The following is a 27958-nucleotide window of genomic DNA, read 5'->3' as shown; positions in this document are numbered from 1 at the left end:
TGCTACTAGCAGAGCCTGAGCTGGGAATCGAACAGCCGATCCTCTGATTGAAGGATGGCCCTGCTATACTTCTTTTATCTTTATCTTTTTAAACTGTTTTCACTGTTGAATCAGTTTAACATCCTTGATATATCCTTCTAACACATATTGTAGACCTTCTGTCTGCTTGTCTCTGAAATCGCTTTTTGGCTTTTACAAATATTAGTTGATAATTATTTCAGTTAGTGACAGTGTGGGCTCCATGGTGTAGCTCTGATTAGCAGTGGGGGGGGGGGGGGGACACAAGGTTGGGCTTCAATCCAGGTGGCCGTAAAACTATCTGAAAAACATGCTAACAATGTAATGCTGAGTAGCTGTGGCGTGGTGAAGAGGCAGAATGAGCTGTAACAGACAGATGGGGACACAAAGTAGAAGCAGTGGAGGACATGACCTTTAGAGGACTGCACCAAGTATTTTGGTAGCCTGGCTTCTTGAAAAGCTGAACTGACCAATGTCTCTAAAACAGCTGTACACTTTTTAATAGCCGGAAAGAAGCAGAAGTGAGAGCAGAGAGATATGATCGAACAGAAAGAGGGGAAACTGGGAGTGGAGCAGAGTTAAGGAGGGAGTGGCTGCTGGAAGTGGGTCACAGCGGCACTGACGTGATACAAAAGGACGTGCAGAGAGGGGGACGGCATCGCGCCACTGTCTGCGTCACCTTTTGTCCTGCGTAAACACACACACGCACACGCACACGCACACGCACACACACACACACACTCTCTCACACGCTCTCACATAAAGATACATCTGCTCAATTCAGTGGGTAAGCAACACTTACAAAAATAGCTTACTTGAGCTTTGTATAGAAGAGGTCTCTCTGTCTGTCTCTCTGTCTGTCTGTCTGTCTCTCTCTGTCTCTCTCTCTGTCTCTCTCTGAGATTAACACTTTTTACATTCCTACTTCACAGCACCTGGTAATCATCATATCAGCTCTTACAATTGCATTCATGTTATGCATAAGTCATAACTGCCTCTCTCTGGGTGCTTGTTGTGAAAGAGTAGATGCTGAGCTGGGTAATTATTTTGGCTCGGCTAAGCGATCCCTGTATGATCAGCAGCATTCCCTCCAGCCTCGTGGAGCAGGGGTGTGGAGAGTATGTGACGCCAGAGGGATGGAGGGGATAAAAAGCTGGAGGAGTGGCACTTTAATTGCCTGACCCTTCTCCCACCAGGAGGACTGTCTGGAGCCTCTTGATCATGTCATGTGTGATGCTCTGAGATTTAGCGTGGCCCTGTATGGCACATCAAAGGCTTAGAGTGAGATGAAGACTACTAGTTACAGTGGAATTCCTCACTTTAGGCGCTCTAGTCAAATGGAGTAGTCTGAGCAATTCATCAATATTCATATTTGATTGCTTATCTTAGTTTTTGGTTAATTCTTTCTAAGGAGATGAAAATAAGCCTGACGGACTCGGATGACTGCTGAGTGTGTTGGATTACTGATGGTGAGATCTCAATCTCTGTAAATAGTCTAAATATACACGCCACTGAGAAATAAAGTAATGAGAATTAATTTGCCGTCCTCCCCCTCTCCCTTCTCTCTTTGTTGTTTGAGTGTGCTGGTGGGGACTGAAGGCTGAGGAACCTTCATCCTAATCGGCTTGAGATCTGGCCGCAGGTCAGGCTAGCAGATGAATCCAGATTAGAGGGGTCACAAGGCAGGAAGAGGGGATTACCAGCTCTGGCCACTGCAGCCTCCTCTAGCTGTCCAACCGTTGTCTAACCAGCCAACTGACAGCACTGTCTGCTCTGCGCTGGTCAACGGGTTGGACATAGACAGGCCTGCAGGCCCTGGTAGGGCTGCCAGCATTCACCCCCATTGGAAACAATGTTGGATTTGAGTAAATTGGAAATATTTTTGTTATTTTTTAAATTAAATACTTTGTGCATACATTTGTGAATTTCTGTAACTTAATCTAAAACAGACACTGGTTTCACATTAGTACACGCCATGTTTTGTCTTTTTACGTTTAAATGCACGCAAGAAGTTACGAGGAAAGTTCTCGTAAAAGCAGCTGGTCAGTAATCAGATTTGAATTGTATTAATGCTACGGAGCATTTGGGCCGATGCTGAAGTGGACAGGACAGGCTTGGTACTGAGAGAGCACACAGTGTACGGCTGTGGAAACTTGCGCATTTATTTGCCATCTCTGGTATAAGTCAGACTCGACGTCTTTGGAAAGCAAGTTAAGCATATTTAAGGCCAATCCATCATTCTCAGGCTGAACACGAACTACATATGCTTTCTATCTACTCCCCTGATTATGGAAACTAGGTTGATTCACTAGATGTTTAATAATTCAAGTTCCTGCAGGAGGCTGGCCACACTATCTTAAGTGTATACAAACATACTGCATGTCCACCAAAGTGTGAAACAATGGTGTAGCTATAATCTGTGATTGTGTGTTTCAGTGCAAATCTACAGATTCCAGGCTGCCAGTGTTTTTTTAATGTTGTATGTTTGCAGAACAGTGCCCCCTGGTTGCAAAGTGCAGATAAACTAGGTTACATGAATGACAGTCTGGTTCGACATGTTAGGGTGAGTTATAGACAAACTGAGGTCAAAGTTACCTCAGTCATGCAACAAGCTGTGATGTTTGTGTGTGCAGCGGTGGCTTCTCCTCTGCATCTTAACTCAGCCCAGCATACTCATTAGCAACCTCTCCACTCTCTGTCTCTCTGTACTTCCACTTATAAAACTAAATAAAATAAAGCGGTGTGTTCCCCACTAGCTGCAGAGTGCGACTTTGATCCCACTGTAAATTAAACATGCCTTTTGAGATAACAGGCTCTCTGCCACCTACTGAGTCAAACCGCACCTCCACGCTTCACACAGCTCCTGTCCCTGGTTTGAACTCAGTAGAGTTGATTCATGTTGAGGCAGCAATAACAGCTGAGGGAATCTCTGTGGAGCAATTAGGCCACAGTTGCATTGTTTGTGAGGTGTATAGAGACAGTTTTGCAACAAATCTCAAATATGGCATTGATGTGTTTTTGCAGATGAATGAGTGGTGCAGGAGAATGTGGGCTGAACTGTGAAATGGCCCCAGTCAAGTATGAGGTCAGAAGTTAGGTCAAGCACTGCTAATCTGGGTGGAAACACTCGGTGCTTGACCCTTGACATCAGGCTACGACTAGTCTTTATAGCACATGAGGGCTTTGTACAAGGTGCTATACATGGGGGATGGATTTGCAGAGTAATGCTAATAGTAGTTGACAGTGTTTACTAAAAGCTACATTTAGGGCTCAATGATTCATGTGATGATTTGCAGCTTTTCTCTGTTTTGTTTGATTGTAAATTGAATATCTTTTTTTTTTTTTTGGCTCAAAATATGATTAGCAGCACAGATCATAGACAGATTGATTAGTATTTAAAGTAGCTGTAAGTGGCAGTGCTAAAATTATGTCTATGACTTTATACTCTTTCTCATCAGCCTCAGCTGTACTTTGTGTTTAGTGCTAATGAGCAAATGTAAACGTGCTAATACGCTAAACTAAAATGGTGAATGTGATTGAGATTAAAACTGCTAAACAGGAATGTGAACATTGTCATTGTGTACGTGTTGCATGCTGAGCATTTAGGTCAAAGCACTGCTGTACCTAAGAACCCTTATTCACAGACTCAAATGATCCATTTTATCTTCACCTTCATTATTAAAAGTAATGATAAAATGATTATCAGGGCATCTCATTTACCTGCTGATACTCACTGAGACTGGACATGGAAACACATAGTCAAGTATGCTAATTCCTTACAAGCAGCAAATTCAGACCTCTGCGAGTTGTTGAGTTGTAAAATAATTGTAAAATAATTATCACATTAAGAGATCATTGCTCCATCACAAGACGGGTATTGCACATATTTTAGACTTTAACCCTGATGTGAAAGTTCCCATTCCGAGAATGAATTTCCTTCTTTCCTTTTCCAGCTCTATGGGGACCTTTAGCTCCAGTGGTCGTGTCTGCCTTTGAGCTCTTTGAAATGCTAATCACTTCTCCTCTTTTCTTCTCTTCTGTGCTCTAGATTCCTCCTCCAACTACATCAGGCAGCTGGAGACTAAAGTGCGGATCCTCGAGGATGATAACAATAAGCTTCTCTCACAGGTGAGGTACACACATACAGATACTATGTATGCTGCTGCATATCAACCCAGTACTATTTGAACTTATATGCTCACCAAAGACCTCTTGTGCAACTATCCGACTCACCCAAACCATGTGATAGGCAGCTGTGATGCGATAGAAGTGGTTGCCTGATACCTCTGTGAAGCCAGCCCCTCACAACAGCCTGCCTGTTGGTTGGAGAATATGTTTATCCATGTTTAATTCATGGCGAGTCAGTCAGCTTCAGTCGCGAGCATGATGGTAGCCCCTGAGGCGAACTGTGGGAGCGGAGGAAAGATGAGAGGAGGAAAAAAGAGAGGAAAGAAGCATTAAGTGACAGTGACAGAGTAAAGCATTTCTTCCAAAGTTGACCTTGCTCTGACTCCTCCCAAATGTGGAAGATGGAGGGTTGAGTGAGTGGAGGTAGGAGCGTGAGAAGGAGGGGGTGGATTACCGACCTGGTTCACAGAGGGTTCACATGTCAGTCTGCGGAGGTGTGTGTTACATACACACAACCACTTTAGGTAGACACATGGTGAAATGTATAACTGACAGATATGAATTGGTCCTGTTTGGGGGATCCCATTGTGGAACATGGCTCATTAATTATAGGTAAAAACTCCTGAGATATATTCAAACATCTTTCATATATCATTTGTTATCTTTCAGTTTCATGATGTGATTCAGTCATTTGAATGTAGGTAGGGCTGCAGACAGTCGAGTTGGAATTTCACAGTTTAAATCAAAGCAAGTGATTCTTTAAAAAAAGTGACTTCTGTTTCACCAATTATCTCCCAGCAGATTCATATGTAGGCAGAGAGTGTGGGTGGGATCACTGATATGAAGCCTCAATGGTCCTCATAATTAGCCCTTAAGTGCTATAATTAGGTGCTACACATTGTCTCACAGCAGGCAGGACATATAATTTGACCCTGCTTAGTAGTCGACTAATAGTCCTTGTTCACTTTTGAAGTGACGACGTCTTTTCTATTTCTTTGCTTTCGATTTGGGGTTGGGATGAGTATATTCTTGCATTAATATAACTTAAAATAGAATGTAATAGAATCCCACTTTAATGGAGTAAAGTTGTGACTAATACAACGAAAATGAAAATGGGGAGTCACCATGACACAACTGAACTTTGCTGTTCTTCAGAATACTCCTATAAAAGTATTTTTTTGAACAGTATCTTTATCCTATGTGGAGCCCAGGAAGAATACAGTTGCTACCATTGCTATTAATAATGTCTCCAGATATAGAGTAATCAAATAGTGAACATATATATATATATATATATATATATACTATCATGTGTTTCTCTCCCCAGGCTTATAGCCGGTATAGTTTATCACAGATACAGATGAAAAAGGTAACTTTGTGAAACATCTGTTTGTTGGCTCCTCTGCCTTTTCACTCTTTTATCCGTTTGGTGGTGGGATTTTTCACGGCTTTGAGCTTGTTGCTTTCTATTATGCAGAGGATGGACACAATATTAGCAACACTTGTACAATGTAATGCACTCAGCTGCAGTGATGCTTAACGGTGTAATGTTAAGTCTATAATAACACTTTCACACAGGTGCTGAATCAACTCTATGGTAACGTTTATAGGAATAGTTCTGCATTTTGGGCGATGCGCTTACTTGCTTTCTTGCCAAGAGTAAGATGAACCGATTGATAAACGATTGATACCGCTCTCACGCTCATACGCTGAAGCAAAATTCTCCCATGTGCTAAATATGTAGCTACAGCCAGCACCGGTTAGTTTAGCTTAGCATAACGTCTAGAAGTTTAAATTTAATTTCTACAAAAACCCAAAGTGTAAAAAAAAGGCACATTGTTTGGAGTGTCTGCTGGTTGCCTGGCAACTAACGAGGGTCACAATACTCCAGGAAGTCACTGAAATATCCTGCACAGAACCACCCACAAAACCACAATTTGACATTTACACAACAAAAGAGACACAACATGTTAATTAATGAGCTTTAGAGGTGCTGATGGTCTAACCTCTGGACAGAGCGGTTTCCAGTCTTTATGCTAAGCTAAGTGACTGCTGGCTGTACCTTTTTTATATTTATTGTACAGACATGAGTAGTGATCTTCTCATCTAACTCTCGGAAAGTGAATGAGCTTATTTCCCAAAATGTTGAAGGCCACACAGGCCTACTTGGTGTACCAAATATTAAGTCCATCAAAATACAGTCCAATACAACAAAGCGCCGCCTCAAACATTACCATAGAATCACCCTTGTGACGCAGTGCCAGTGTTATGAGCCTAAAGGAATTGGATTGCATTACCTTAGAGAGGTGTTGCTTCTGTGTCCCTGCTTTGCACTGCTAGCATGCTATGCTAATGAATAAGCACAGGTGACCCTGCTTGTGGTCTATCTTGGCAAGAATACCATTTCCTGTCCTTGGAGCTGTCTGTTTGGTACGAGGTACCCTAGGTGAATGAATGCCACATTGTGCTTTGGTGCATAAATGATACACACATGTCCTGGGATCTCTGATGGGCTGAATAATTTAAGGTACGGGGGACAACACAGGTAGATCCAGCTACCCATAATGCATGGCTGTCAACTGGTGTGTGTGAGCGCAACTGAAGAATGCGTAACATCTGGAGTTAGAAATACTACTTTGATGGTGGTGTTATTAATCATTTCTGCTCTCCATTAAATTGTAAGGTTGGTAATGACAACAGAAGTGTACTCCAGTAAGTAATAGAGTCTGAATAGCAGAGGGAATTGTTACAATGGATTAGTTGCCTCAATGGACATATTGCCTAACTTCCTGTGTTATGAAACTGGTCCAGTGGAACTTGCTAAGCCTGAAGGAAACAATAGCCTCTTATCTCTGGAATGTTGACCCTCCAAACCAGCTTGGCTGAAGGATTTGACTGTGCTTAAAGGAGAAGGGAGGGAGTTGACAGCAATGTCCCTCAGTGAAAATGAGCAAGGGCCTGCACAGCACAGGTGTAAACACACTGAGGTGTACACTCAGATCCCCCATGTCTTTCAACTTATCTCTATTAGCTCACTGAAGGGTGAGGCGCGCTGTGGCTTTCCCTATGGGCTCACTTCCACTTTCTAACATTTTTAACATGTAAGCGTCTGGTGTGACTCTGAGAATTGAATGATTCATATGACAGAATCAGATGACACTCTGCAGGCTAATTTTGTGAGGCTGGACTGCGGTAGTGTCCAGTGGATCTGAATGATGAAAGAGGTGATTGAAACCTGCTTTAGTTCCTCTCCAGGTCACATAATGCGGTTTACAAATCTTGCAATTCTTAATTTTTGAAAACAATAGGTCCTTGATTTCAGAGGTTGACAAAAGCAGGTCTCTCAATCACTAACTAAAACTATTAGCTCTAGCTAGCGTGCTAATTAAGCTTCTCTGAGAGTTTTTTATGTTTCCGGGTGACTCGATTCAGTCGATGATAACAAGAACTTTGTAAAAGTGGTCTCAAATGCTCTTTGTGGCTACATGCATCATATTGTGGTAAACCACTGAAGCTAAAGATGAAGTCCCAGGCATCTTTACCTCACCATTTTAGGACCCATTCAAATAAAGAAACAGTATTGTTGTAAGAGCTAGCTAGTCCTGATATTTAAAGGAAGATGAGGAAAAATCTAAGGTCAGACTCTATCAGTGTCTAACAAAGGCTACTCCGATCAATCCGGTTCTGTTCTATATTCCACTGAATTATGGCACACAAGGAGCACGCAAAAGTTGCCATCCTGTCTACTTTTTTGTCAAGGCGTAATCACCTCAGCACTCACACAGGAAACGATGCTCCCTGTCAGCACCAAGAACATTCCGATAGAAGGATTGATGGAGGGCTAGCCAAGAAGGCTGCAGAAGGCCAACTGTCCCAGGCACAAATAGCTTTGTTGGTCTCAGTGGTCATGGTCAACTCAGGAAGGGACGTAAAGTTGAAGACGTGTGTTGTTTGTCTGTTAAACTAGACTTAGCAGAGGTGGAATATTTGATTGCTTAAATACATTTTTGCTGCTGCAGCAAACACATTTCCCCTTGCGGGATGAATAAAGTATCTATCTATCTATCTATTCTTCAGATGCTGGAAACCCTGTTAGAGGACGATTTTTGATCTTACTAAGTTGTCCTATTTAGTTGACAGATGTTTTCATTCCATGGATTGTGTGTTTATGTCCCTCCTACAGATGTAACATTTAGGGCATAGCTTGCTGATAGACACGAAGCCTGGAGAAATGACTAAGACGCTCAGAAAGGTACAGAATTGAGGCCATAATTATGAAAACCCAAAGGATAGACCAAGAAGTGCCAAGGGAAGGATTGAGAAAGGTTAGAGGAGCAGGATACTAAGCTGGAAGAGCAGAGAAGACAAGGGGAGTGCTGACTGTAGCTTTGTGTGTGTGTGCAAACTGTGACACCACAGCATGATGTCCACGCATTTACAGACACACACCCACGGTTCATTTGGGCTATTTATTGCCAGGGTGCTCCCGGGCTTCATGTGTGTTTACACGCCGCGACTTGCGCAGAGGGAACGCTGGTGCGTGACATGAGAAATGTCATAAGGAACAGTGGAGCTGCCGTGTTCCTGCCTACAGAGAGAAGCTATGCTGCTTACCGCCTCCAGGAAGCAGTGGTCTATGGCTGCTCATGAGGGCAAATCTTAGAGCTCTGTTCCTGTGTAATGGCCCTCGATGACGGCACAGCGTGAGACAGCCCAGCGCACTGAAGTGCTGTTCATGTCGTAAGCCTCAATGAATAAAAAAGCTCTGCAAATGTGCTCAAAGCAATAGCGTCAGACTGAATATGAGAGTGCAGGTGCCAGTGTTGGAGGAGGCAGAACCTCAGGGTCCTCAATGAACCATCGCCAAAGATCTGCAGATACACTGTGGAGCCTCACCAATATAGACATTATCATTATCATTAGCTCATGTAAAACAACTAAAACATGGCACATCTATGTTTTTTTAGGATTATGTGTGCAAAACAGTTGAGCAAGAATAATAACAGACCTGCAACAATGTCAGTACCAGATGCTTCAACTAAGTACAGGGCATTCACTTGAATGATCACTGAGAGCACAGCCAGGGTAGAAGTCTGCCTACTAATTCATCAGCGTGGCTTTCTGCAGGCAGCTGGATAGCTAGCATTAGCTAGCATTAGCTACCTGAGTAGAATCCACACACTCTTGAGTGACGGCTTGACGTCATGTAGCCAGGAAGTTTCTCTTCAACAAGCACAAACGTTGAGCTTATGGTTAATGATGATTCTTCATTAAACATCCTCTTTGTTTGTGTTGAAGTAAAGAAATTGATAATGGTGAATATATTGTTTTTGAATTGATTAAATTCAAATATGAATCGGTCGGGCTGTAAAAAACTTTATATTGGTCAATATTTATTGTTAGTAGATCTTTGCAATGTTGTTGTAATAACATCATCTGCCTCAGAAATCCAGTGTTGGTCGGGTTCTAACACACATTAGGTTTTTGTACAGATATACATCTTTATGTAGACATGTGTGGTGAAGCCTGACCGGAGTGGCTTCTGAAGTGGTAGGAGGCAGACACGAGAGACTTTGTTCCAATAATAAAAGGTGTTTTATTTACAAAGGTGCCCTGCTACACGTGTAACCAAACATATATCAAACAAACCAACCGTTAACTTAGCGTACTGAATAAACTCAACTCATCATAAAGTAACATAATCACCTGCACACAGCTACACACTGATCTTCTCTCCCCTGTTCAGTCAAAGTCATCTCCTTATATAGAGCCTCCTATCAGCAGGATCTAATTCCTACCATAAGTGCAGGTGACACTGATTAATGACTCCAATAGTTAACGGAGCTCTACCTTACAGCACCCCTTTAGGTAGCCAACAATTTGATATGCTTTACAATTTGTTATACACTCACAACAATGTAAAACAGATCACAACTAACCTACAAATGTACCTGTACATACTCTACTCCCCCCCATACTTGGTCTGACCCAATGACATCACGGATAGCATCATCCAGTGTATAAATAGAGGAAATGGTTGGGTCCCTCCCCCTTTAGCCTCTGGAACACATGGAACAGGAAAGATTGTGGTCATTATCTTATTTTGGATCAACAATTTGTATTAATTAATATCTTTTTAATTGACATGGCACTGAAGCCTTATACCTCTCTGTCTTTTTGTGTGTGTTTTGTTCTCATCAGTCTAACCCAGGTGACCTTCGTGCCCTGAGGAAGGGAATGACCCTCTATCACTCAGAGTCCCAGCTGTCCTCACTGCCCCAACGCCAGGACGCCATGCACATGGTCAGCACACACACACACACACACACACACACACACACACACACACACACACACACACACACACACACACACACACACACACACACACACACACACACACACACACACAGACACATAGACTCACATTGCCTAAAATAGTCAGCCACTCATACCTGACCACTTTAACAGTCATTCAAAGATCATCACCATTGCATTGATTATACAAACGTGGTTACGTATAGATGGGGTTTAATTTAACGTGAGGGTCGCGGGACAGAGGATGTCGCATGTGTACAGATTGTAAAGCCCTCTGAGGCTAATTTGTAATTTTGGGCTATACGAAATATATTGAATTGAATGTAATTAACTACACTCACTCACTCACTCACTCACTCACTCACTCACTCACTCACTCACTCACTCACTCACTCACTCTTAACACACACACACCAGTGCCTCCACATTGGAATCAAGTCAACTCGGCTCTAAATCACTTTACTTCTAATTCTTTAATTATACCTCCACAGGCAACCTCACTATCTCTTTCACTTGACAGGAAGTAAAACACACGCAGGAAGAACAAGAAAGAGTGAAACGAGGTAGGGCACGAGGGGGGTGATACAGAGAAGAGGAAGAAGAGAAACTAAGACAGAGTGGAAAATAAAGGAGTCAGCCTTCCCTCTCTTCCTCCCCTCCAGGCCTGTTTGAACTGAATCCCTCTATGAGAGTAATAATCCTGTACAATCCACTGCCACTCCTGACCCAGCCAGTGTCTGGGAGAGAGGCTGGGTAATTGTTTTCTGACTGCCTAAGGAAGGTCACAGGTCTGCCACTAACCAGAGGACTAAATCTTCCATGTGTAAAAATCAATATTGGGTTTTAATCACAGGCCCAGTGTGAGGTCACAGGCTGACGCGTTCAGAGGCGGCTCGCACCCTTTTAAGCTCGTGGGTCAAACCCGCCTCCTCATGGAGGTTCATGACGTTCAATAATGTCCATGAAAACCTTGACCCCACGAGAGGTCTGCCCCCACAGGAGGATGGATTTAAACTGCAAATGATCTCGATGGTTGCCTCCCCGCATTTCATTTCACAACAAACAAGGTCATGATATTGACTTGAAGTTTAAACTTTGGCTCCTTGACGAAAATCATCAAACAGCAAAACGTAATGCTAATAACGTCAACCTACATAACCACATAAGGTCTATTAGGTTGCAATTTCACTTTCACTTAAAACATATTCATTTTTCTAACACGGAAACACACACATGTCTTGTTGGGTAACGTTAAAGGAATAGTTAGACGTTTTAGAAGAGGAGATTGGCACATCACTTGTGTTTTTGAGTCCAGAGATAACACAGTCCATGTACTAGCACCTCTGAAGCCTCACTAATTAACATGTTCTATCTTTTTAGTGTGAAAACAGATGACGGTTTTATGGGGGGCTTCATGCAGGACTATCTCCTAGCGTCACCATGAGGTAGCCCGTCTACCAGCACAGACTTCAGCTAGCTTACAGTAGGATGCTGGCATGCAGTACAGAATAACTTATTATTGTGATTCAAGTCCTCTTCTCACGATGGCTTTGTTGTCATGACAACTCCCCGGAGACACACTTGATCAATTGCCTGATTTCTAATGTGGCCTAAGTTCACCCACGTGTGAGAGAAAGCCCTTGTTGGGAGAGGGAGAGAAACGATGAGAGACGTGGAGCCAAAGACTATACCAGCAGAACTCCAGTGAACCGGATCCTCATCTATCAGCTCATCCTTTACATGAATCCGTTGTCTCATTCAGGCCCAGTTTCAGGTCAGTGAGTGTGCGTGAGATTGTCTGACAGAAAACGAGCAAAAAGAAGCGGCCAGCCTGCGTGATTCTCACAAACACTCAACAGTCGGCTCTGATTCTGTTTGCTCCAACTACAAACCATTGATTCTGACAGCGTTTGTTCCCCCCCCATCCAGCAAGGCCTAAATCAGGCCTGTTTATGCAGGCGAGCCCTCCCCGACTCTATTTCCATATGAACAGTAAACATGGCCCAGAGCTGGCTGTCTCAGCGCTGTCCAAATCTGTTTCTCTCCTGCACGGCTCCAGCTCCAAATACACAACCAAAACACACTGAACCTGGTGCTGGCAGGAAGTGTTAACACATTCAAATAATAGCTTTTACCCCAGTAGAGAGCATCAAAAGAGGGCGACAGTCATTGACATATTGTTTTCTTGTAGTTGACTTCAAAGTCCATTGCAGAAGAGCTATATAAATAATATAATAAAGCAGTTCCATTTGTTACTGTGACCTTAAAAAAGGAAGAAACACATTTTACTCCGTGGGAAACCAGTTATTTAATGAGAGGATATATTCTTTTCTCAACTATGTGGACTATGCATTTAATAATGTGAGGGTGACTCACAGTAAATACCTACCACCCTACACATCACTCATGTCCTTATCTCTACAGGAACTTGCCAGTGGTTTGGCATGTTTTGTCCTACAAAATAAAAGTCCTGCACACCATTATCCAAACTAAATAACTTCCAACTTCCAGTCATACATTTGTTTCTAGTAATTTTCACAGACTCGACTGTAGTGAGCATTTCATTGGCTTTATTTATTTATTATGTCAAAGTAATGCTATTACTGCATAATAATGCTTTTGTAAGCAGGGCTGGTCATCAATACTAAGTAGCAACTTACAGTTGTTAAATAGTGGAATACAAAGGGAAACATATTCCTCAGAAATGTCTTAAAGTAGTACAAAAGTACAAAGTAGCATAAAACTGAAATACTCAAACTTAAGAATGTTTTTAAAGTATGTGTCACTTGAGCAAATGTGCTCTGTTGCATTCCAGCACTTTGTAGCAAAGACCATGAAAGACCATCAAGGCCCAGATTTGTTTATTCATTGTCTTTACCGATTCGTTGATCATAAACTGTATATCATTTAGGCAAATTTCTTAAAATGACATTTTGCAACTTTGGCTTCTTTTGTCATCAATATTATGATTAAAAAACAATTTGTATGATGCCTAAGTGGCAAGTAGGAAGTGTTTTGAATTGTTGTTGCACTCAAAGGACACAGGAGACTTTAGGGCGTGCTGTGGAACCTTTTGTTTGACAAGAAACCCCCAAATTCATATTAACCTTTTCCTTTTGTCCATGATTTCCTGATATCAAAGCTCATGAATGAAATGCCTCATGGCAGCAGACTCTCATCAACATAAATATTATAACTGTGTGTGAATAACATCAACTTCTACATGAAAACCAAAGGGCAAACCCACCGCTTTGTTTCTGTTTCTCTCACAGGCATGCTGATTATCTTTCACCGACCTTTCTGTTTGTCATAAAAGCATCGTTTTACATTGAAAACAAACAGTTGTCAGGCCATAAGCTACAGGACCAGTGGCAAATCTATTTTTCTTGTGGTTGACGTGACATGAATAGACGGTTGGTCAGTTTCCACATAACATCCCTCTTGGCTTCAGTGGGATTATTTTATTATCTCTGTGCTGTTAGGTTGTGTGGGCTCGTTCTGGCACCTAAATGGGGTCAGCGGGTGCGGAGGAGCTGACAAACGCATCACCAGTGAGCGGAGAATTTAACCCGGGCTAACAGAGCCACGGAGCTGTGTCTAATGCAGGGCCCCGATGCCAGGTTACAGTGAATGGTGCCATTGTGTGTCCCAGAGATCTCTGTGTCCCTCTAACAGAGAGCCACTGTCTGGAACTAACCGGGGGTAGGATGATTCAAGCAACCCCCTAGTCCTCTCCCTGGCTGGCTGCTCCCATCACACCAGGTTCAAATCACTGTGCAGGTAGCAGACCTGGCTGGGAGTTGAATACATGGTGAAGGGGAAGAAAAACACAAGGGGAGGAGAGGTGATTTGAGTTGGGAGGAAAGGGGTGGCATTTTCAGTGCTACGGTACAAGAAATCTCTCGTGTTAGATCAGAAGCAAACACCCACTGAGAAGGAGAGAGTGGTTGAGAAGAGCTCTGTGAGGTGGAGCTCTTCTGACTCAGCAGATGGGGTGAGACCTGCCTCTTTGTTGCAGGTCACCCCCTTGTCTCATGTCCTTGCTGTGCACTGACTGCTTTGGAAGAAATCCCACAAAACTTTAGTTTCCCCCTCTTCTCCCCCCCTCAGGGTACTGGCCGTCTCCCAACCAGCGAGTCCTCTCCTGCCACAGGCTACCTGTCCTGCGTCCAGAAGCCTGAGGCCGTGGTGCACGCCATGAAGGTACTACATTCACCGAGTAAATGTATTGCTCTTCTGATCACCATCGCACCAGGTCAAATCTACTTTTGCTTCTTCTTTCACTGAAGCTGGCTTTTGTACTGTTCCATGTTGCCTTCTGTCCCATTTATTGTTCCACTCATTTAGTTTAACTTCATTCATTCAACCTGTTTTTGGTAACATTTTTCAAATTGATAAAAGAAAACATTTTAAAGTTTACTTTCTGTAAATTGACTTACAGCAAGTTGTTCAGCTGCATCAGTCTCATCCATGCTGTTGTCATTTTTTTTTTTTTTTTTAAATTAATGTAACTAGCTGTGTAGGAAGGTGAGGTCCCCATCTTAATCCTGCCCACTCCTGATTGGTTGGCTGTGTCTCTGACTGGGGAAAAGAGCACAACATTAGACCAATAAGAATTACTGAACAGATCCATATTCCAGATTCAGAGGTCTGGAACCAGGCATAACATGCTTGAATATTGTGCAAAATTGATGCTATAGTCAAACGTTTTACATTTTGTTGGAACTAAATTCATTCTTTCTGTTCTAAAAGAAACCCATCTGTAACAATACTCTGACTCAAGTTTAAAACCTTCTCAGAATAATAAGAATTCAAAAGTACATTTGTAAGTGAAAGAGCTGATATTACATATCACAGCTTTCAAGAAAACAAGTTTGGAAAAGACACACTTCTGAAGTTTTGATTTTGCTCCCTATAACATAACATAACATAACTACAATGGTACTTGTCATAAGGTGCTGGAGGTCCATGAGAACTTGGACAAGCAGGTTCCTGAGGACTATGAGGACGATCTCAGTGAGAAAGAGAAGGCCATTGTGCGAGAGATGTGCAACGTAAGTGCAACACTTGCCCTGATCCCTGATGTCCACACTGTTCCTGTTTGTTCCGCTAGTCTGTTGGTTTAGTGATTTTGTTCTCCTCTACTGGGTGCAAATGAGGTCGGTTTTTGAGCTGCTTCCACTAATGAGGACACATTTGGTTTGGAATGACACTTGCAGCAGTGTCCCAGGCACAGCGCTCCCTCTCGCTTTCTCTCTCTCTATCTCTCTATCTCCGCCCTCCCACTCACTCATTCCTGCTCCAAAGCCAACTATAAACTGGAAGCCCTAAGTAGAGGCTTGTAGTTGAGCTGTCAGGGCAATTAAACTGGAGCGGCAGGCAAAAGAACCCCCACCCACCCCTGTGCGCCTCAGCCTCACCCCTCCATTCTTCCTCTCCTTCGCCCTCCTCCTCATCTCTCTCCATCTTTCTCTGCTGGTATTGAAAGGCCGGGCCTGGGATAAAAGGTCCGTTGATTAGAGAGAAAATGAGAGCGGGGCTATCTGGGCCCTGCAGAGGTATGTGACAGGCCAGGAATCTGGGGAGCACTACAATAGTACCCCTGTAATAACACTGGGGTCCCGGGGGCCCCTCTCTCAGCACCAGAGAGCAGGAGGCTTGCAGAGACAGAGGATAGAGATCCAGAGATGGCTCTGCTGAAGTGTGTGTGTGTGTGTGTGTGTGTGTGTGTGTGTGTGTGTGTGTGTGTGTGTGTGTGTGTGTGTGTGTGTGTGTGTGTGTGTGTGTGTGTGTGTGTGTGTGTGTGTGTGTGTGTGTGTGTGTGTGTGTGTGTGTGTGTGTGCGTGCGTGCGTGCGTGCGCCGCTCAAAGTCAAACTGAGCATTTGAAGTTTTCACTCTTGAAGAAAAAGTCTTTCTTTCAGTCCTGGTCTCTGTGTGTGCCTGTCTTTCTGTACGTCTCGCTCTTCCCCTCTCAACTTGTCTCTTTGCTTCTGTTTGCAGGTGGTGTGGAGAAAGCTGGGTGATGCAGCAGGATCAAAGCTGTCCATCAGACAGCACCTCTCTGGGAACCAGTTCAAAGGGCCCCTGTAGCCTGGCAACCAGAGAGAGAGAGAGAGATCAGGATTTACAGTACCTACACTCACCTGAAAACACCTCTTACTACCTGCGCCTACACAACCCATCATGCTGTGCTCTCCTACTGCCTACAGCACCCAGTATTCCTTCAACAGACACTCTCTTAATACGGGCTAAGAAAGCTCCTAAATGGACCTGTTAGTCAGTTATTCACATGCAGAACTTTACGTGTTTAACATGTTTTTATCTCTCAGCGGTTATAAAGCGTTGAGCTGGCAGCTAGTTTCACTGACTCGCCACTTTTCTTCTTTGATTTGGGTGTTTTCAGCTATACAATGATCTCTCTCTGTAAAAGCTCTAATCACACACCACCTTTAGTTCTTTGGAGCATAGCTGTGCTACATTAAGCTAACGTTATGACATGGTTTCAAGCACAGACCCGATCAGGCCGCAGGGGCAAAAATGTCTCCACGTTGCTGGTTGGATATGAAGGCAACATGATGGTGGTATCTTCAGATGGGTTTGGATAGTACCTCCTGTAGAGAACCTAGCTCCTGTCACATGTATCTCCCCCTAGTGCTCAACGAGTATAACTAGCATTAGCATTCTAAAGTGCTAACTAATGTGAAACCCACTGTGACCTAGCGCCTTTTGCTCATAAGACAAGTTTATGGATAATTAAGTCTAGAGATCACTGTTAACTTGTGTATATTATGTATAAAACCATAGCACTACTTCATTGTTATAGTTGATTTTACTTTTATCTATTTTGTATTCTAGCGTGGCCATGTGATCAATTTCTTAGTTTGAAAAGCACACACTACCAGACCTTACACAGGGTTTGCTTTTGGTATTTTTTATTTTGTTCCAGATGAATTGCTATTATTCCTTCTCTCTCTGAAAATGTTCAAGGTCATTCTGAATCAAACCATCTCCATGGGCTAATGGATAGATCATGTTCTTACTTTGTGGAACTGTCTAAAATTGTATGCTGTGTGCATGCTCGACAATCATTTTCTCAGGTTGAGAGGGCTACAGCTTTACCTTTGCGTGTGTGTGTGTGTGTGTGTGTGTGTGTGTGTGTGTGAGCAGACTGAATGGTTCTTTTGCAGCTGTAGCATCTACCTGTGAATCCTCTATTGAACTCTGGTTACAACTCTTGAAGACTGCTGAAGGCATTTGCTGAATCCATACAAAAAGCTTTGTCTCATTACACAAATGTCAAGGTCAAATATTAAACCCTCAGTTCAGTTAATATGGCATTCTTGGATGCTCCTAATTCTCCTAATGCACTTCGTTCATCATTTTATACCTCAATAGATGAAAAATTGTACTTTTCTTAAGCTCAGTCCTTTTCTGTGGATCCAGCAGGTGTGTTCATGCGGCGCATGTTTCTTTAAGTTGAACCTTTTTTCTTAGAATATGAGAGCTTGATGAAGTCTTCCCTTATGTCTCCTGAAAACAATAACATTTAAAAATGAGTATTTCTTGATGTCAGAATGAACAAACACAGTTTGTCAGACTATTTATTGCCAGGTAGAGATGGGAGAGCATCAGTAACTGAACAGTCATGTTTTAGATACATCACATTACTCAAACTGTAACGTTATTAGATAGATACGTGTAGTGACTGACAGCTCAGGCTCTCCCATCTTGAGTGTTATTTGTTCCAAATTAGAACATTTCTGAGGCTGCCCACCACGCACCTCTGTTCTCAAGCAATGGGGTCAAAAATACATCAAAGTATGTTCTTTTTTAAAAGTGTCTTTTTTTTTCTAGGAACTGATTTGAAGCCATGATGCAATTTTGAATACTTTATCAATGGCATTTGATTTTAAATATGCCACTTTTTCTCTGCAAGGTGTTTTGATGTGGAACCCAACGGTCTTCTTTTTTGCCTAGATGCTACGTCGGAACAGAATCCTAGATTCTACGGTGTAAATGTCAAACCTGTAGTAACTTGCATGGCTGTAACTTCTTTTCATGACTTTCACTGATCAGATGAAGATTGGCAGGTGAAAAGAAAACATTAAATAGGCCACTTTTAGAACAAATTTGGAGAAAATAAATAAAGTTGGTTAATGATACTGTGAAGTAGTGTCTTTATTTCATGAAGCAAACATTTTTGCAGGCGTGTTCTTTTCTTCAGTGGATGAGTTCGACTGCCCTCTGTTGGTACAGAGCTGGAAGTAACACTGCTGATGTCTGTCTATGAGGTTCTTTATCCCACATGAGTGATTCCAAACCAGGGCTCCTTTGTGGGGAAAGCTCCAATATTACACATAACTGGAATAAAAAGATTAGAATTGTGATTGGTGTGATGAGCCCTGTCTTCCCCTGTCAGTCTGTTTCTCATGTGTTTGTTAGGTGCTGCAGTGCCCATTGCACAGCTGATAGCGAGTTGGTCCAGCTGTGTGCTTTGGTCTCTGGTTTTGGAGGTTGGTTTCTCACCTGGGGTCTGATTGTTACTGTTACTGTTTTGATGCTCTATTTTATCAACACGTCCTCATTTTGCCAGACCTCTTGGCGACACTTTCTAACACACTAACCTCGTGCATGGTCACAGTAAACGCATGGAGAACGTTGTGAATTCAAACCAAAACAGTTGCTTAGGTTTAGGCAATGAAACCATTTAAGACAATATCAGGGTTGGGCTTAAAATAAGTATGTAGAACATAAAGGTTTTTAGAAAACGCATCACTAATATACCTTACTAGCAAAAAAACTTCACAATTGGGAGACAAACAACGTTCCTGGTTGTTTGACTTGCTCACCATCACTCACTCTTTACCTTTGTCGAGTTTTTCCATCTTTATTACATCATCGCACTCCTGAAGCATTTACTCAGAACGTCTAATGTTGATGAAGATGGGTTCACATATGTCCGTGAAAGCCTGCACCTCATACAGACGCTTAAAGGTAAAGGTGCCTTGTGCGTTGGTTTCCAGCGCAGAGCGCCGTGACAAAGGTGTCGATATTTGACGCCCTGTGAATAAGAACGGGTTGTTTGCAGTCAACTGTCTCAGGGTACTTCACGTTATTTTGTGAGGTCACTTTATAAGTCTGCTGCTTTTTAGTGTGAATACTAGGGATGCAAAACCGAACCGTGAAAAACTGAACCCTTCAATGCCGTACAAACTAAACCGTGGGCTTTCTGAACCATTGCACCACTATTAAATATACATGCCTGCTATTTATTCAATAAGGTGCCAGAAGTGTGGAAGAGGCAATTATCTGAACATAGACTTACTTGACCATTACAGATACTACAAGGAACTTTCATTTTGTGGTTATTTTGGCATTCCCTGTGGACTAAAGCTGGGTCTGACAATCTGCCCCTCTCAGTCCTGGTTCTGGTTCTCCCGTGCCTCCCTTTTCTCCAGTAATACAGCCTGGGTCTCCACCAGCGTGGTGCCAGGCCGGCGGAGCAGCGAGGAGAAGCTCTGCTCCTGGAGGAGACGCTGCGGGACTCGGAGCTGTGCTGCTGCTGGAGCTTCCGACTGCAGGTCAAGGCTGCATCGAATCCAGACCTCGGTCTGTCGGCGGTGGCCTGGTCACTGCCAGAGACCCACTAGAGTCAGATCTGAAGGAGTTTCTGGTGAACTGCATGATTTAAAATCATTCATCTGATTTAATGCAGAATTCAACCTGGTGGCACGACAAGATAAAAAGCATGAAGAAAAACTTCAGAAACTTCCTCACAGTAACTTTAAATAACCTGCCTTATTTTATGTGTAAAATCTGTGTTCTGGCTTCATAGAATATAGAATGATCTTTTATTACTATCAATCTATTTATTTGAGTTCATACACATTGGAAATGGTTGTTTTCCTTCTCCCTGATGTGCAACCCAAACCAGAAACTGACCCAAAGCCCAATACTGCTGCTTGTTGAACTGTTGAACACTGTGGTTGCACCACCAGTAAAGGCCTAAATGTCTGCGACCAGCTGAAGACTATGGTTGAGGTTAAGAAAGTGTTGGTTCTCCTGTTGAGGGGTTTCTCTTGCCCTCACTGATTGTCTGTCTGAGTATCTGTTACTTGTAATAGTTTTTATGGTGTAGGCTGAACATTATGGCATTATTGTGAGGGAGAAAGGTCAAAATTATGTTAGCAAAAGATAAATGGTTACATATTTAAACCACTTATACGTACATAGAAAAAGCTCAAAGTACAAATAAACAATCAACACACCTACCGGAAAGTAATGGCTACTCTTAAACAGCTGAAATAGTTGGCTGATAGAAATGGATAAACGATGGGATTTTGGTTAATAACATTGTAACTATATCCACTTTCTATAAATAGCTTTCAATTACAGTTTAATCTACTCATAAGTGGTACAGATTAAGTTGTATTCATCTAACAACTGGGAACCACTGCTGTACATAATGAATCCAGATGCAAATGAATGATCGACATCTTCTACTGACTGAAAACACGAAGTTCAAAGTAGGAAAAGCAGGTCTTTATTTGACCAAGTGCCACTCAAGCACAAAACCAAAGCTGGATACAGAGAAGCCTGAGTAAGGCACATATGGATAGAAAGAAGAAATGGAGAAGAGATATGTACAAATATGCCTTTGACTGTCCAGTGTTGACTAATGTATACAGGATCTACAGCGGGAATACGCAGTATATTCATGAGTTCTCAGTGTGACAATCTTTGTATTTGACTACTGCATGTACAACCATCTCAAGATTTTATTACGCTGTTTTTCTCAGCAAAAGAGTGGGAATGTGGAAAAAGACACGGGCATGATTGGAAATGCAGGACAAGACATGATGGGGGCGATCATACCCAGAAAGAAATACGAGTCAACCTCTGATCTATCCAAAAGGTCAAGCAAAAACAGAATACATTTCATTACCACAACTAAGGAGAATGTGTCACAAAACTACATTTAGGATGCTAACATTTGTGGTTACATTTCCAGAAAAATAACAGAGTGGACAGTGTTTGTTACAAGATCCTGGAAGTACATGAAGTACCATCCGGTACACAGTGAGCCATGGAGGCTGCAGTCAGTCAGTTCAGGTTCTCATAACAATCCTGTCCAGACATCACTTTTCAAGTCTACTTCTTGGTAAGCCTTCATTAAGCCCCTCCTCAACAAAAGTCATACTGGAAGAGAACAATCTGTCCCTCTATTAATACAAGCCCAACAACAAGCTCCTGGTTGTTTCCATCCCCAGCTATGGCTCTGCACGCATTCAGTTCATGGACTGTTTCACCCTCATCTCATCCACCCACCGTGGTTCATAGGCATGCCAGGCGGAGGGGGCAGGGGCACCTGTGACTGTCCTGGGGGCCCGGGGGGTGGGGGGTACCCAGCAGGCGGGAGTCCGATAACTGGAGGGGGTACGTGGCCTGGCGGCATGCGTGGAGGCGGCGGTGGAGGGTAGCTGTTGTAGCCTGGTGGCGGATACGTTGGCGCCAAGTTGGGTGGTGGGTAGGCAGAAGGAGGAGGTGGGCCTGGAGGGGGTGCTGCAGGCGGGGGATAGACGTGGGCGTGATATGGCGGTATTGGCGGTGCATAGCTGGGCGGCATCGGGGCGTAGGAGGGACCTTCTGTCTTCATCAGTGACTGCAGGCTCTGGTAGCCTTCTCCGGACATGTAGGAGCTGGTGGTGGACATGATGTAGTTGGAGGGCGGAGGTGGAGGAGGGCGATGGGGTAGGGGAGGGGGCTTATGTGGAGGCGGAGCATGCGGTGGAGGAGGAGCAGTTTCATTTAATGGTTCTGCTTCCGTGGGGGGGGCTGGAGCTGGGGCTTTGCGCTCTAGTGAGGGAGGAGAAAACAACTCGTTAGAGATTTGGTTTCTAACATTTCATCTCTCCTGTAAAAACCACGAGGCCACTCATTCCCCGTGATCTCACATAACCTCTCCAATCCCAGACTGCCAGGCTTCAGCCACATAGGAGGTCTCATTATCAGGCTCAAGCACTAATCAGATTGGTCTGGGAGAGGTTAGGAGTCTGCGTGTGTTGGGAAACAATGGACAGACGAGTTGCTGCTTATGCAAGCAGACTTAGAGGACTACAGACTTTGGGTCCGAGGCAGGGGGTCCTGGCTGCTCATTATGGCACAGACAGCTCAGTTCAGAGGATGCCAGCACATACCGGTACTCAAAATCACTAACTGCCTCACAAATTAGACTGAAGGAAGATGGTAGGGTAAACAGTCCATTCTTACCTGGGGGAGGCTGCGATGTAGGCAGAGGGGGCATGGGGCTCTCCAGTCTGGGAATCTTTGATCCAACTTGTTCTGTGAATGAAACAGACCAGTCATGACGCTGCAAAGGCTTTTTAAATTCAGTGAATGCATTAGGGAACTTTGCTGTCGGCTTGAATATTCATAAAACCCTCAAGCCCGAAAGGAAAATACTAATCCCAAGCACTCAGAACCTACAGTATTCGTCTGTAACCTTACCAGGACTTCATCTAAACTGAAGTCGAGTTAATTAGCAAACTTTTCTGGGAGGCGTTTCAGTGGTTTACAAGTTATGAATGTCTTTAAAACACACAGGCAGAATTTGGCCTGCGTGAGTGTTTAACACAAGTGTTACCTGGAGCCTTTGGTTCATCTTTGGGGGACGTCTGAAAAAAAGAAGAAATAAACAGCATAAAAACACTAATACTCAGTTCTCACTTTGAGGTTGGTGATGTTGACGTATGAATGAAGTGAATTCAGCATATACTCACATGTGAGCGTTTGAGCTGGCGTACAGGGCTGCCTCCCTGAGGGGAAGTCTTCTTTGGTGGTGGGGGGGGAGGGTTGGGGACTGGTGGTAGTCCCTGTGGGATTGGAGGAATTGGGACTTGAGGAGCTGTGGCCCTTTCCTTCTCCTGTATCTGCTGAGGGATGGGCTTGTTTCCCTGAGAGTACAGATCCAGGATCTGGTGGCAGATGTCTTGAAGACAAAGAGGTGTTATTGTTGAGACTAGTCTGTAAGGAAATGACACAAATATCAGTGGAGAGGCAGGTAGTGTCATGGATTTCTGACGAGTACCTTCAAGCAGCTCAACTGGGACGTCCTGCACAAACTGCTCCCACCAGCGGCGTGACGACTGCTTGGCAGTCCACTCCTGAATGTCAAACTTACAGAGGCGGCCGGCCAGGTACATGACGGCTACAGCAATGATCTCTGGTTCCCACTGCAGAGACAGCATGGTGCACAGGCTGCAGGCACACATACGGTCAGTCTTCTCTCTTCCTTCTGTCTACCTCTAGCATACTCATTGACAGTTTTAGAAAGAAAGCACATCACTTTGTAATACAGAGAGTTCACATGCCAACTGCTCACCTGTCATTGACAAAGGTCCATGCCATTTGTAGCACCTTGCACACTTTGTTCTTCTCACCTTTAACAAGAAGAAAATGAGTCATAAGCTTTCTAAATTCCTTGAGCACCAAATGAGCACCCTCTGTATGGAATCTTATCCCATCTCACCTTTGAGTTGCTTGACGTAGCGCAGCAGGAACATGTACGGGTGCTCCACCTGCAGGTCAAATTTGATGGTCTGGAGCAAAATTCTTTCCAACACCATCACCTCTTCCTGTTGAAAGAAATATCCCCGTTAGTGAGAACACATCAGGCCCGAGCAGGGCGACTGAGGGCTGACTCATGACCCAGAGAACCAACGGGCCACTCTGGCATACCTGGAGCCTTTACTACATCAGTCATTTAGCAGACGCTTTTATCCAAAGCGACTTACAATTCAGATTCTATCACATTTATACACCGTAGGCACAGCTACGGGAGCCATTTTTTGGGGTCAAGTGTGTCCTTGCTCAAGGACACATCGACATAGCGGAGCCGGGGATCGAACCGCCGATGCTCTGATTGAAGGACGGCCCTGCTCTCCACTTAACCACGGCCACTCTTTATAGCAGCAACTTTAAAAAGGAGCATTGCTGTATCCTGTAGTAATGTAATACTGTTCTTGGGGTTCTGGCATTCAGATAATAAGATCAAGCTTGTTTCATGGCAGCCAGCATACCGACACAACACCTGTCTGTATCCTCTTAAAGCTCATCGCAAGTTTAGCATACAGAGAAGGAAAGTAGGTGAAAACTAAATGGGAAAAGTTGGGGACACTTATTTGTAGGCCAGCAAGGTAACGAAAATAAGCACACCCAACAACACGATGCAGGAAGAAGAGAGGAAAGACTGGACTTCACATGACAAGATTCAATATCATTGCATAATATTGATGAAAAACAGTTGTGATTCTTTTGATCGGTGGACCCTTTAGGACTAAAGGAAGATAAATAACCGAGGAATGGAAACTTAATGACCACTTCAAAGGTAGTTCACCACTTTTTCCCTCCGTCTTGTTGTACTCATGGTTTCCATTAAATGACATGAATGACTGAATTGTGGCGAACCTAACCGATCTAGTGTCTAGCATGTCCATACTGACAAGTTACCCACAGTCTAATTGAGACATGCGTTTATTTACCAAAACCAGCAGCCACACCTGGTGAGTAGAAGGCACTCGGCTCAGTTTACACATGACATTATAGCTGTTTGCTGTAGTGGAGTAATCAGAATTAGGTTGCAGCATGCTATCAACAACATACTATGTCAGTAGTCTATAAAGCGAGTTTACAAAGGATTTAACATAAGATTAGAGATAAAGAATATTCTTCTCTGTACTCGGTGTGCAATAGAAACTCCCTGACTGAGACCAGTGTAAACAGAAAATGTGCCAAGACTACAGAGTAAAAATGAAAGACAACTGCACCTTCGGATCGTCCCCAAACTGGGCAAACTGCACATCATTCAGTAAGCTGCGGGCTGTTTTGATGATGTCTTTACACTTCTTTGGGGTTTCCTCCACTTTCCCCGCCAGGAACAGACAGCAAGCACCGGTCACCTGTTGGGACATAAACCTCGACATTAATCCCACACATTTAATCCACTTCAAGGAAGAGGTGAACAGAGGTCAAAGTGGACTTACATATCTGGGGAACTGCTTGAAGGAGTGAAACATGTAGAAGCGGTGGAAATAGATGATGCCAGTGGCCAGCGTGTCATAGTGTCTGATGACAGTCAAGGATATCACAGAAAGTCTACTCAACAGCTATTAATGAGTTTCACTTTGACTGAAGAAAAGGCCACACATTAACACAACACAGTATTTTCATTGTTTCATTTCTGCAAATGTGGATGCCGTTATGTATTTTGTTTGTCATTTACTATATTTCATTAGGGACTAATTAAAACAAATGTAATGGATTTATCGTTTAATATAGATATTCATTTGTCTTTTGGTATTCAAAGTAATCAAAGATACAGGCCAAGTCTGGTCCCCACATCAAAGATGAAGCGGGCTCCTTCTCTCCGGTAGCGGGCCTCAGTGCCAGGGTCCAGGCCTTCAGACTGAGAGGGGGTGTGGGCTAAGTCCTTCTTGTCCCAGTACCAGCATGGCTTGATGTGGTCCAGAATCACTTGGCCTGAAAAGTTCTCTTTGAATTCCTTCATTGGCTGAAGAGAGGCAACGGTGGATGGACCCGCTGCACTGGACTGATACAGGGACACAGAGACAGGGTCCAGGATCCAGAGTTAGAGCTGAAGACTAGAGCAGCAGGACTGAAAGCTACCCGGAACATCATGAAGAACTCTGTATCTGTCACTTGTCCGGGTTATCCTCACTAAGTCTCAATATAGAGGTGCTATTCGCTTTGGCAACCCTGAGAACTGAGCTACCAGCCGGATCCCGAAGATGTAAACATGTGTAAAGGGACTTTGAATAAGAGCGACTGTAAACGCTGAGTGGAATTAGCTCACGGATCATTTGTTCAGAGTTCTAACTACCGCGGTGTGAAGTCTTTACTGTGAACATTACTCAGATGGAGGCGAACCGTTTGAGAATCTTAGACAAGCAGATTCTACATAATGTTTGTCATGGCGCCTTCCATTCATTCATACACCGTCACTGGATAGTAAATATATGACACAATAAATACATTCATAGGGATTTCAAAAACTACGAGGAAGAATTTCCCCGAATTAGCATGACGATACTGGTAACTCCTCGTTAGCATTCAATAGTATTAGCCGAGCTAGCAGTAATGGCAACTTAAAGTTGGCTTCGTGGAACTAACGTTACCGAATAACTACCGATGGGAATTAGTCGATTATGTGTAGACCAAGGGGCAACGTTACGCCGGGAAGGTCCGTTAATTACACGGGTAGGCAACCAAGAAGTACACCTTGAAATAAAGAGAGTTACATAGCGTGAAGCCAAACAGGTGATGCTCTGGTCTCAGCTAGCGGACTCGCTTCACTCGAGGTGTGAACACCGAGGACACGTTCCATTCAGCCCGGTAGACTGTTTGTAATGGAACACGACTCTTACCTTTAACATGAAGCCGTCAGAGTAAACCACCCGAAACAAACAGCTCTGACAATAATCCGCAGCTATTCACCAGAAGTTGTCTAACAAGTGATCCACGACAGCCCCCATTGTGACAAGGGTTCCGCCATTATGGAGTACGTCAGAGACTGTTGCAGACGTCATCACGCAGGACGTGTGATTCCTCTGTCTGATACGCGTTTGCTGTGGTTCAGATTTACCTTTCCTCTTCTGTATTCATTCATTCAACGCTTTCATTTACAGTCCTACTACTGGAAACCCCAATCCAGATATACGTGTGAAGAATTCATGTTTTCTTGTATGTTTAAAATATGTTTTCCCAGTAATATCCACTAGAGGGAGACAATGAATCACTCTTGGAGTTGGGCAACACACTGGATTTGTGACAGTCTTTGATTTGACCAGATGACTGAATTGAACAATCAGTACAATATCTATGAAAAAATAACAACATTTACACAGTTCTACGTCAAATTAAAGATAATATCTTGAATGATTGCTCTAAAGCCTACTGGATTTGGTCACACATCTGTTTAAAAAGACTACACTTAATTGGTTTGAGCAGGTAGCAATATAAATTGATAGAAATGTGCCCCTAAATATAAAGAAACATATAATTATCACACACATATGCAGCGGTGCTAAATAATTTGTGGAAGGCTGAAAAACACATGATTAAAAGGCAGTGGGATAACAGAATGATATATTACAAAAGCAGCAGCACAAAAAGGAAATCAAATCTGCCACACAATGCTTTTTTTTGTCTTTTATCAAAGCGGTCTATTAGTAGACCAGTTAAATCTCATTTGAGATTTGAGAAGAGGAAAACTAGTTTCTAGAGCAACAGATTCCCTGCGCTCTTTGAATGCAATTTCCCTGTCTTTTGAGTCAATAATTACAACCTTTTTATCTTTATAAATTAAATAAATCAGACATTTCTGAACCTCATAGTGCCAGGTGATAGATGAGAATGAGAATGAAGCAATAGGTCCTTTTTCATCTCTAATTTAAGAGACATTTTTATTTGTGTCAT

The 27958-nt window shown here is 43.3% G+C and overlaps 2 protein-coding genes across 2 annotated transcripts in view; one reads left to right on the top strand and one right to left on the bottom strand.

The window, feature by feature from the left end:
- ccdc85cb (coiled-coil domain containing 85C, b) overlaps positions 1-18625 on the top strand; it is a 43867-nt gene extending 25242 nt beyond the window's left edge. Inside the window, exons 2-6 of the mRNA XM_079179825.1 lie at positions 4067-4146; positions 10348-10449; positions 14575-14667; positions 15420-15518; positions 16466-18625. Of these exons, the coding sequence (XP_079035951.1) occupies positions 4067-4146; positions 10348-10449; positions 14575-14667; positions 15420-15518; positions 16466-16555 (464 nt within the window). The 3' untranslated portion in view covers positions 16556-18625. The remainder of the gene's footprint in view (positions 1-4066; positions 4147-10347; positions 10450-14574; positions 14668-15419; positions 15519-16465) is intronic.
- A 2373-nt stretch (positions 18626-20998) lies between these two features.
- ccnk (cyclin K) lies at positions 20999-27034 on the bottom strand. The gene is made up of 11 exons (XM_079180511.1): positions 26908-27034; positions 25843-26072; positions 25507-25588; positions 25291-25422; positions 23994-24099; positions 23847-23904; positions 23553-23722; positions 23245-23453; positions 23109-23139; positions 22736-22807; positions 20999-22321 (listed from the first exon to the last, which is right to left on the bottom strand). Exons 1-11 carry the CDS (start codon positions 26914-26916, stop codon positions 21777-21779), a joined length of 1644 nt encoding a protein of 547 aa, XP_079036637.1. The 5' UTR covers positions 26917-27034; the 3' UTR covers positions 20999-21776.
- Positions 27035-27958: the final 924 nt, after the last annotated feature.

This window comes from Pholis gunnellus (genome assembly GCF_910591455.1).
Source record: "Pholis gunnellus genome assembly, chromosome: 19".
Classification (NCBI taxonomy): Eukaryota; Metazoa; Chordata; class Actinopteri; order Perciformes; family Pholidae; genus Pholis; species Pholis gunnellus.
This window is presented reverse-complemented; position numbering and strand designations above follow the sequence as displayed.